General features: G+C 41.8%; 1 protein-coding gene across 1 annotated transcript in view; it reads right to left on the bottom strand.

Annotated features, from left to right (window-relative positions):
* Positions 1-12,258, bottom strand: part of LOC125228604 (fat-like cadherin-related tumor suppressor homolog) — a 258,065-nt gene that overhangs the window by 89,416 nt on the left and 156,391 nt on the right. The window contains exons 2-3 of the mRNA XM_048133244.1: positions 6,305-6,363; positions 406-560 (exon numbers count right to left, since the gene is read on the bottom strand). Coding sequence (XP_047989201.1) covers positions 406-542 — 137 coding nt within the window. The 5' untranslated portion in view covers positions 543-560; positions 6,305-6,363. The remainder of the gene's footprint in view (positions 1-405; positions 561-6,304; positions 6,364-12,258) is intronic.

Here is a 12,258-nt window from a genome sequence, read left to right as displayed (position 1 = left end):
AACACACATTGATATTGATACAGATACGTATAGATATTAAAACGAGAAAATTTCCGCCCAGAGTGAAGCATCTGTCTCTTTTACTTACCGGCGGTCTGGCACAATTTGCGTTCTCTCTCGCGAGGCCATACCTGCCCGACCTACTAGAAGTCGCACGCGGACAACACAAGTTGTGGTATACCGCCAGAAAAAATTAAATCTATCTCTAGAACTACAGACTGGGTACGTATACACCGCACTATTTAGACTTACCTGTTCTCCGGTATGCTGAGGTTGTACAGCAATTGCGCAAAGGCGAATGCTTGCGCAGGGGGCGCGAGCTCTCCCCCCCTCACTACCCTTCTGAACGCTGTCTTCGAAGTGAGACAAAAGAGTGAGCGAAGGTGTTGGATTCCACGGTCTCACCTGTTCTCCGGTATGCTGAGGTTGTACAGCGCATGCGCGAAGGCGAACGCGGGCGCAGGGGGCGCGGGCGGGCCGGGGCCGGCGCGCGCGCACCACGCGACGGCCGCGAGCACGACCCACGCGCGCGCTCCCCACATGGTGCTCCTTCGCACACTCTGAAAAAAAAATTGAAAAAAGTCCTGACATACATAGTGGGTACAAGGCATGCAAGCGAAAATAATAATTAATAAATCAGTCAACAGTGTGTTACCACAACCCTGGCATTTAATAATTCTGATAATAATATTATGATCCATTAGCAATCGTTTGCGTATGTCAGCAAATCATAATTATTTAAATTAACTGCAAAATTATTTTTTTCCAAATCCGCACATTCAATGTACTGTGTACACTTCGTAATTGTCATTACTCATATTTCTAATACATAAGGCAGCGTCCCCACTCAGGCGACGCATGTCTCGCGGCGCGGAACGGACGTCTCCGCCACGCCGCCTGAATGTAATTCAAAAAACGTCTCCTCAGTACATTTTGTATAGGAAGGACGTAAGACGCGCCCTCGAGAGAGGAGACGTTTTTTGAATTACATTCAGGCGGCGTGGCGGAGACGTCCGTTCCGCCTGATTGTTGCGAGAGTATGTCGCCGCGAGATAGATGACAAGTCTTTGTCTACTTGTATTAATGACATCAGTAGGCCTAGCACATGATGGCCGCGGGAGTATGTCGCCGCGAGATAGATGCCACGTCTTCTTCTAACTGTATTAATGACATAAGGACGGGTAGTCTATCTCGCGGCGACATACTCCCGCGGCCATCATGTGCTAGGCCTAAAGGACAGGTAGTCTATCTCGCCGCGACATACTCTCGCGGCAATCATATGCTAGCCCTACAGGTAATAGATTTTTGTCAGAAAGTTTATAAAATCATTTTATTTATTTATTAAATTAAGGCCATGGTTAAGTTAAATACGTAAAAACCTACTTGCTGGTAACACATTGGAAAATTATCTGACGTGATTTCATTGTATGATTCCTAGTATTTGGCGCAGTCGGTAGGATTCGAACCTATGCTCCCATATTTCCAATCCGGTCCACTATATCCAAATAATTTGACAAAATTGAAGAGTATTTTACACAATGGGGGTGACGACTACATAAAAAAACAGCATTCTGTTTAGTCCGTCAGTTAGATCGTCCAAAAATACTGAACACATATTTTTCGCTTTTTCTAATTAATGAAAAAATACAAAGATATAGAGCATCAAAGTTCCGGAGCGGGGGCTTGTGACGTCACTTCTAAGTAATAATTGTACCTAGGCGTGACGTCACGCGAAACTTCAACGCACTGTACCGTCGTCATTTTTCGTTTACGAGAAAAAAGAAAAAAATACGTGTCTCAAGTTCTTTGATAATCTAACTGACGGACTAATTAGTTTTTTTCGTCTTCTCGCCTATTCATGAGTGACTTTATCTATTTGACCTTATTTTGACCACCCCCCACTGTAAGCTTACAAATACTACATAATATTATACTAATCTGTGTTGTAGGTTGTAGGTATATCTTAGTACTCTCACAACAATATAACAAGCGTAGAAGCTCATTCATCGTGCCAAGTCGGTCGGTATAAAACCTACTTGCAATGGATGTTAAGATCAAGTTAAGCTGGTTTGTCAGAGGTTTTGTTTAGCTCGAACTAAGCTGTAAGGCGCTACGAGATCTCGAGATCTTAACAATGGTGCACATAAAATAGTGCCAGCGGTGCAGTCAAGCACAGTCATACGCATCTCACCGGCCGCGGTGCTCACAATATCTGAACAGACCCCTATACTCAAGCGTTAGAGTGCGTGCTTAGACATTTCTGAACATTTTGGCCGTTTCGATATATATGATGGAGACCATACTTTGTACTTATGAATTTTCGTCCTTATAACAAGAGAGGAAGGTGCACTGTTGAAATACGATTTTAAGATGGGTGTACAGTCAGGCGTAAAATGTATTTGTCTGCAATAGTTTAGTCGTTTGCATTTGAAGATAATTCATTTCTTCCTGCATTTGGGTTGTTGAAGTTCACAAGTTACTTTTGTAGGATGTAAAGTTTTTGGTACTCATGACGTCATATTTCTTGTAAGGGGTTTTGTAGAGAACAGAGAGAACATTTTTGAGAAATTTTATGTCACTATCCATCCCTTTAACTATCTCCACTTAAAAAGATCACGTCAATCCGTCGCTTCGTTTTGCCGTGAAAGACGGATAAACACACAGACACACACACTATCCCATTTATAATATTAGTATGGATGTTGATTTTTAATCTTATTTGGTTGTCATACTATTAATCACATTCACATGTCTAAACTGGACAGAATTTATGCTTTCAATCACCTTTTCATAAAACAGTCCTATAAATAAATATTTTCACAAAATATGGACTACAAGTACGTTTTCATGAAGAAGTGGATTTCCGTTTCCTCTTAAGGAAAAATTTTATGGTAGTTTAAAAGTATATACATAAATACATATTTATTTTCTTTCATATGTACCTAGACAAACTTTAAATTGGTAACCATACGGCTGAAAATTAACTTTATCTTACAGAATTGCGAGGAAAAGCTAGTCCTTATCATAAATTGCGTCACGAAAATGGAAATGGATTGGACACACTATTCGGAGAGGGGAAAGAAATAAAATAACGCAAGCATTGCTTTCGGCTGGAAACCACAAAATGCAAGCCGTGGCCCCGGGCACCCTGTTTACTCTTGGAAGCGGTCCGTCGAAAATGAGCTGCGACTGGTTTGAGCTGGAGCGAGGCCATGAGGGTCATTGAAGATAGGAAGGCGTGGCGAGAGTTTGTGAAGGCCCTTTGCACCTCTGACCCTCTAACACAACTTGCCTTGTCGCACGCGAGATACTTGAAGTCGCGCATGATGAATGGACTCGCGCGTGACAAGGCAAGTTGTGCTAAAGGATCTGGACTACCTTAGGATGCTAAAACAACATTATACTTCTGTATTTCATTTCATTTCATATTCGGTACATTTCTATGTACGTCTGACTGTACATCTCTACGAGACGCATGAAAAGGGGCCACATTGTCTTGTCGTAATAACGCGACGCGACGCGACACAATGCGGCGACGCGACTACAATGGCGCGATATAACTACAGCTGTGGATATATTAACTATGAGAGACGCGTAACTAAACAAAAGTGGATCCTGGTGAAAAGATCCTGTCTCGTTAAAAATTGTAAGTACGAGTTACAAACTTCCTTTTTCACTTTTACAATTTGTATTAATATTAAAAATTTTATAAAACTACTCAACCCACTACGGCTTCGTATGGGTTAGACAACATTTTGAAGTTATACTAAACCTTCCTCAAAAATTACTCTAACTATTCATGGATGAAAGCCTAATGATTCTCATGAAAATCCGTTCTTTTGATACAGACAGACGTTGTTTTATATGTATGATAATAATAGCTTTTGCCCGCGGCTTCGCTCGCGTTAAATTCGAACTTTCCGTTAAATAGTACATTACATCAGAGGCCGGGAAAATGAGGATTTCCGGCCAAGTGGGTATATACGGCCGAGCGAGCGTGCGAGCGAGGCCGGATAGGGATACGAGGCCGGAAATCCGTTTTCACGCCGAGGCATGTATAGTGCTTTCCTCAAACATACAATGAAATAAAAAAAAATGCTCTAAAGGACAATATTTTATAAAAAAAGTTACTTTGCAGGCCTAGGCCTAAAAAATAATATGAAATCCCTTTACAGTCCTCTCGAGTTGTTGCGCCCAAAAAGCGATACTTCCCAGCCCATTTTAAGGAACGTGAAGACAATATTTCATTGCATGTTTGAGAAAAAAATATGAGATAACTTTCAGAATAAATAAGTCCTATTTCAGAAGTTGTAAGTAATTTGTTTCTGAACAATTGACACATTTTTGCATAGTCCTTTTTAGTAGTCGAACATTAAAATATAGGCATACTAGCCTTTTGCCTGCGGCTTCGCTGGCGTTCAGTTCGAAAATTGCGGAATGTTCCATACAATCTTCCACCCCCCATTCTAGAGAAGTAGAGGGTTAGAAGGAGACAAAAAGTAGCCTATGTCACTCTAAATCTCTTCAACTATCTCCACTTAAAAAATCACGTCAATTCGTCGCTCCGTTTTGCCGTGAAAGACACACTTTACCATTTATAATATTAGTATGGATTCCTATGAGGTTTGACCTCATAAATCTAACAACTATACTAAAGCCAACCAACGAAAGAAACTTTCACATTCATAATACGTGTATTATTTGTATAATTAATTTGCTCGCCTTATTTTCCTTCTTCTTTTCCGATCCCAATTCCCATTTCTTATTATCAATATAAATGATACATTATCACGAACACTGATAACGATTTTCTGCGTATGTGTGACAACATTAATAAAGGTATACTTGTATATGAAGACGTAGGTAATCGAAACATTATCTGATAAGCATACTGAGAATAATATATGTCAGTAATTTCTTAGTGTAAGCACAATAAAGAGTACCTACTATCGTACAGTATGCATGGCCACTCCCGCTCCCCGCTTAAAGTGCCGCCCACCACCTCTCGGTTACCTCACAGTTACCGCCTGTCAAAAACGCGAACAGTCGACCTGTCAGCGCATATTTCACTCATACAAGCATAGTACGCGTAGTCGCGTACGCTACACGAGCTTAGACTGTGTGCTAGGAACGCGCGTCTTTCATATATTTGATCGTCAGTGTCTGAGGTGTGAGGCTTGAGTGGACGCTCAGAGCGGAGCGTTCGGCGGGGCGGGCGAGCGTGCGTCTACTCAGGACACTTGTATGAGCTTCAATTTGTTTGACATGCACCCCGCCCCGTCGGAAGCCTAATATGAGCGTGCGCTAAGGGATGTGGTGGAAGTGGTTTTACCGGATCCGGAGTTTCTTTTATTTTTTTAACGGAGTCTGATCCGGAGCCAGAGCCGAAGTTGAGCCGAGTTGCGGATCCGGAGGTTTACCGGATGCGGAGCCAAGGACCTTCTAACTACTGGTCACCTACCTTTTAACTATTGTCAGGCTAGAAATTTTGGAATGGGAATAGGAGTACGCCGCGCTGCCGAACGAAGTGCAATGCCTTCAACTCCGGTAAAAAAAAATAGCGAAGGTGGAGGCGGATCCGAAGGTGTAAAACCAAAAGGAAGTTCCGACTTAACGGATCCGGAGGCGAAGGTCCGTAACATCCCTAGTGTGCACTCAGGCCTCAGCCTACAAATTAGGTGGTGACAGGTTAAGAAATCACTAGCCTCTTTCCTCCCGTGGATGTCGTAGAAGTCGACTGTGGGATATGGGGTCAATTGTGGCTTCAGCGATGGGCCAGGAACCTGTCACTGCGCTATGACAATTTAGTTTTTTTTTCAACTCCTTATCTGCTAAGAGTGGCACTGCAATTTGAGCAATTTCCACACGTGAGTCATGTATATGTATATAAAGCTTGGACAGAAACATATGACTACGCCATGTTGCGGAATTTCATTAGAACTATCAAAACATATAAAAGAAGAAACTGACTGACTGACTGACATGTCAACGCACAGCGGAAACCGCTGGTCCTAGAGATTCCAAATTTGGCACGCAGGTACCTTATAAGGTGTAGAGAAGCACTAAGAAAGGAATTTTCAAAATTCACCTCCTAAGGGGGTGAAATGGGGGTCCAAATTTTGTATGGGAAAATTGGGAAACAAGATTAGATTAGTACGCGAGCAAAGCCGCGGGAAAAGGCTTGTGTACATATAATTTTCTTCATACTATGCTTAACTTAACTGTCACCAAACATCAGAACAACAGCGCCCTCTTAACAATAGTCATATATTTCTGGTCTAGTTTTATGTATGTATGTATTTACCTCATAAAGTAGACGCGCGGAGCGCGCAGGCGCGGAAGCTCACCGCACGCGCATGGTTTCTGAAACAAACGAACATCACACATTAGTCGGGTTGCTCTGTCTCTTTCTCTCACATTATGAAGAAAACTGGTTGTTTTAGGACATCCCGGCGTTAACAATGAAGAGGATATGATAGAGATAAACTCTAAATTCCCTAAAAAAAGTTTGCTAGAGGATACATTTTATTATACATATTAGACAATTTAATCCATACCAATATTATAAATGGGAAAGTGTGTGTGTCTGTTTGTTTGTCCATCTTTCACGTCAAAACGGAGCGACGAATTGACGTGATTTTTTAAGTGGAGATAGTTGCAGGGATGGAGAGTGACATAGGCTATTTTTGTCTCTTTCTAACGCGAGCGAAGCCGCGGGCAAAAGCTAGTAGTCTAAAATTAAACATGAGTCTTTACCATGTATGCTTATGCATTTTCAGAATTTGGTCTACTTATGCATTTTCATAATTTGGGACCCCCAATTAGCGTAAGTTGTTAACAAAAATTAACTCACTGTCAGTTTTGTGACAATAATTAGGCTACATGCCTGCATTGCATGCATTACATAAACTTTAAGCGATAATTTACATTCCGAATGAGAAAAAAAGTAAATTTTTAGACAGATTTTATGCTTAATTGTCGTCACAAAACTGACCCAGAGTTAATTTTTGTTAACAACTTACGATAATTGGGGATCCCAAATTCTGAAAATACCCCTATACTCAGCGGTTAATCTCTAAAGCCCTTACAAACAATGAACACGTTGCCAATATATCCCCAGTCCAGTACCCAGGCGAGTAACACGTGTTCTAGTGCCGTTTAATTAGATTCGAGCCTTTGACGACACGAAATGGAAGCACAATACATACACCCCAACAAAGAGCACGCAATAACTGGAGTTACTACACCTCTGTCAAAAACCTTGCACAAAAAATTACAAAATATCATAGGCAGGTTCCAACACAATCATCATTCAGATCGCTATAGGTCTCCACCTACACAGTGGAGGGGTACCATCGAAAATGGTCGCGTACATCATGACATCAATTGGTTCGAAGATCTAATCCGAAGACGCGTAAAGAGGTGCAAACCTGGACATGGACGCTGCTGACTATTATGCTTTATCTGCTTTTGGTCACAAAACGCGATCGCAAATGCCAGTCCCATATTCCGTTGTACAGTCACTGGCATAAATAAGTGATGATTTCTGTACCTTGTCGCTTTTAATCGTTTGACAATTACGTATGAAATTTCAAACACAACGTTAAAGTGATAGTGAACTGCAAAATTGCATGGAGAAATATGAATGAATTCATTGATAAATTCACCATGGACTTTTGCAGCTGATAGTACATAAATCATCACTTATTTATGCCAGTGACTGTACAACGGGATATGGGACTCAGACTCCTACAGACGCTAGCTCCTACAGACGCTAGATTAACCATATCTCAAGATGTAACACAACTAACAGGCATAACGCGATGGCTAGCTATCCAAAAACTGTGGATTACAATACTCACGATCCGAACAAAAGATTCAAGCAATGGTTTAAGAATTAAACTCAGTTTGTTTCCTGTCTCGAAACATTTCTGCTTTGTACCAGCAAATGTTGGCACGAAGACTTTCCGACCTGTACTGTTAAGTTCCCGTGATCCCGTCGAAAAGCCAGCAAGATTAGATTACAAAGAGGTAGAGTGCAGCTTATACCATCGGAGATCAACTTTGGATACAAAACGTTCTATCTCCGAAGTATTCTTAAGGACTTAAGACCTTTTGAAAAGACCGGAGAATATGGGAATTCGAATATAGAATGTCTTATTTGTATACAAGTCTCGTGGATATAACACCTTTTGGGTTCAGAGAAGAAAAGTAGCAAAAAGGTCGTATATCCACAATGTATTCAGAGAGTTAAAACCTTTTGGTTGAGGATGGTAAAGCAATGTTCTTATTGAGTGCAGACGTTTGCATCGGTAGTCCAGTATAGGTGCTAAATAAAGATCTTACCGTTGCATTTTATAGGACGCGTAGTCAAGTGGTCAATCGATTACGTTCTATATTATAGTTATTTCTCTCTATAGCTCTTCTGGGTTAGGAGTGCAGAGGGTTAAATATAACCTAACCACAAAATTAAAATATTGAAAAATTTTGAAAAAACCCCCGACATAGTGGACCGATTTTCACGAAACATGGCTAAGAACACTCCCGACTAATTCAGCTTTCAAACAAAAAAACTAAATCTAAATCGGTTGATCCGTTCGGGAGCTACGATGCCACAGACAGACACACGCACAGACAGACAAACAGACAGACAGACAGACACGTCAAACTTATAACACTCCGTCGTTTTTGCGTCGGGGTTAAAAAACACGGAGCGTCTACGCTTAGCCTAAACCTAACTTTTCTATGCACACCGCAGAAGCCTTTTTGTAAAATATTTTGAGATAATATTTAAATATTTTGATGAGGTGTTATTTGACACGAAATTCATTAAACATTGAGCTTAAATATTACCGAAATAACAGGCGCGTTTAAGCGCAGTTTGAAAAAAAACCTAAATCTCTAATAGGTCTACACTGGTCTTCAGAAATCACATAGTTTTACTACACATAATTACGGGGGATATACACAATTAAGACTGATTATCTTAAATAATTAATTGAAATACGGTTGTACTCACGTTATTATATCGCTATTGCTGCGACATGTTTCGGGCCAATTCGGAGGCCCCTCTTCAGGCGTATAGGAGTTCACGCGACGGCTAGACTCCGCAAACTGAACGCGCCGCTCGCCGCTCCGCCCGCTGCGCGCGCGCTGATAGGACGGGGGAGGGGGGCGCAGAGCAGTCTGCTGCTGTAGTTGTTGTGTAGAGTTCTGGTAGCGCGGCTGTGTCGACCGATGGAGGTAAGCACACTGCACTCACTGTGTCCACACGACTGTCAAAACACATTTTCCGCTTCACATTAGGTATTACCGGTTTCCATGCTGGTGGCAACATCCAGCCTCCGTCCCGATTGAAATTAGGGCGGCGTCCGATTTCAATGGCCTCGAGAACTTTGCGTGGTACAAAACATTTCTCCCGTACCAACAACCTTGCTCTATCGAAGCGTATAAAATGGGACGCGCCGGTATCGTACGCGTGCTCTGCCACTGCGGAATTCCTGGTGTCCATGTTCTTCACGCTTCGTATGTGTTCCGACAACCTCGCGGAGACATTCCTTTCCGCAGTGGCAGAGCACGCGTACGATACCGGCGCGTCCCATTTTATACGCTTCGATAGAGCAAGGTTGTTGGTACGGGAGAAATGTTTTGTACCACGCAAAGTTCTCGAGGCCATTGAAATCGGACGCCGCCCTAATTTCAATCGGGACGGAGGCTGGATGTTGCCACCAGCATGGAAACCGGTAATACCTAATGTGAAGCGGAAAATGTGTTTTGACAATCGTGTGGACACAGTGAGTGCAGTGTGCTTACCTCCATCGGTCGACACAGCCGCGCTACCAGAACTCTACACAACAACTACAGCAGCAGACTGCTCTGCGCCCCCTCCCCGTCCATCAGCGCGCGCGCAGCGGGCGGAGCGGCGAGCGGCGCGTTCAGTTTGCGGAGTCTAGCCGTCGCGTGAACTCCTATACGCCTGAAGAGGGGCCTCCGAATTGGCCCGAAACATGTCGCAGCAATAGCGATATAATAACGTGAGTACAACCGTATTTCAATTAATTATTTGAATATGTCTCACGGAAGTTTAACGTGTATAACTGATTATCTTGTTATTTTTGACAAAAGCTTAGTCTTGTCCAAACTTCCACATACATACATATATGTTCCAGTCAATATAGTTCTAATCCACATAATGGTTCGGTACCTACAAATATTACAATGGTTATTTGTGAAATTTGGTGCTACGAAGTATAACGGCAAACTATTAGCCACCAGGTAAAATATATGGGAATAGCAAAACGAACAGCGTTCTAGTGAATATGCAGATACGAGGAACGTTCCCTAAACATTGCACATTTTCGTTCCGAGGTGTCAAATACACCGAAATGGACGGCTTTTGCTTTCAAGCTCCTTTTAAAAGAATGTTACACAGATAAAAGGGACTATCCACATTCAGGCGACGCACGTCGTAAAACGCTGAACGGACGTCAGCGCTGCGCCGCCCGAGTGTAATTTAAAAAACGTCTCCTCAGACCATTTTGTATAGGAAAGACGTAAGACGCGTCCCAAGCGACGCGGCGCGCACCTCAACCGACGCGGGCGTGGCGCCGCGTCGCTTGGGGCGCGTCAAACGTCTTTCATATACAATATATACTGAGATGTTTTTTAAATTACACTCGGGCGGCGCGGCGCTGACGTCCTCCGTTCCGCGTCTTACGACGTGCGTCGCCTGTATGTGGGTTGCCGCTAAGCAAGCGCGGATCCAACTTCGTGCAGTTTGTCCGCTCTCTAGTATTTTAAGCTCTGTGGTTTTATCCATTCATTTTTAATGAAAATTTAACATAAAGCTCATTTAGGAAACAGATGAATGAGGAATTTCGCGTCTTTCCACGAAATTATTTTTGGGAAATTATTATCCATAAATAAAAAACCTCTCTCTAACCCCGATTACATTGATACAAGGTAGTCCGAATATTACCTTCTAAGAAACTCATTAGGGCCACTTGCATCAACGAAAATGGAGTTTTAACCCGAGGGTTAACCCACCATTTTATATGGAATTTGACTGATGACCCACTAACCCTGAGAAGTGGTTGGTGGGCCTTACAGTCTTATCATAACGTAGGTACTTTACGCACTAGGTAGGTACCGATTTCCTTCCAGGCTTCCATCATTGTTCGGATGTAGTGTGTAAACTACCAAACTACCATAATAGGTATCAGCAGTGGCTGGTCCATACAAGACAAGCTGATTCCCACCGGCTTGCCTAAAATTTATTACTAGTAAAGTACATACCTAATGTTAAGGTAGGTTTATTTTTGCTCAGTGTTGCCTAGCAGAAATTTTCACCAGCCGCCACTGATAGGTATTATATAGTTCTACGCTATGACGGATCTTATTAACCGACTTCAAAAAAGGAGGAGGTTCTCAATTCGACTGAATGTTTTTTTTTTTTTTTAATTTTTTTTTTGTATGTATGTTACTCGATATCTCCGAGAATCCTGGATCGATTTTCAAAATTTTTTTTTTTTGATCGAACGGGTATAACCCCGAGATGGTCCCATTGACACCAAGTCAGGGTCTGATGATGGTATCTTGGAGAAATCGAGGGAACTCTTCAAATGTTATAGGCACATGTAAGGTTTTTAGTGTATTTTTCAAAGGTACACCAGTATTTACGCCTGACGGTAGTAATTTTATGTGGCTGAGCTGATGATGGAAGGTCAACTCCTCAATGGTTAGGAGTTAAAGGATAATTATTTCACTACTGTACATATATTCGGACTGATACATATAATATCACTAGGAACCACTAAAAATCAACAAATAAATTAACTTTTTAACAAAAAATAAAACCGCCTTCAAAAATAAGCGCGTTACAAAACACGGAGAAACTAAAAAGCCAAAAATAACAAACCTTTGAATTCAGATTTCTTATCAGATTGCAATAATCTAAACATCCAAATTATAAACAAATCAATTATTTTTGAAGGCGGGGCCAGCCTGCGTATGGTTGGGAGGGGCAAACAGGTCTGGTACCGATTTCAAAAATAATTGATTTGTTTATAATTTGGATGTTTAGATTATTGCAATCTGATAAGAAATCTGAATTCAAAGGTTTGTTATTTTTGGCTTTTTAGTTTCTCCGTGTTTTATAACGCGCTTATTTTTTTTAACGGATTCTGGTCGGATGTAGTGCAATAACACTCTAAACATCACAGAAAATACATACATACATACATACATAAAATCACGCCC

Source organism: Leguminivora glycinivorella, chromosome 8 (assembly GCF_023078275.1).
Source record: "Leguminivora glycinivorella isolate SPB_JAAS2020 chromosome 8, LegGlyc_1.1, whole genome shotgun sequence".
In the NCBI taxonomy this organism is placed as follows: domain Eukaryota; kingdom Metazoa; phylum Arthropoda; class Insecta; order Lepidoptera; family Tortricidae; genus Leguminivora; species Leguminivora glycinivorella.
Note: the sequence above shows the minus strand (reverse complement) of the source record. Positions and strands in the feature narration are given on the sequence as shown.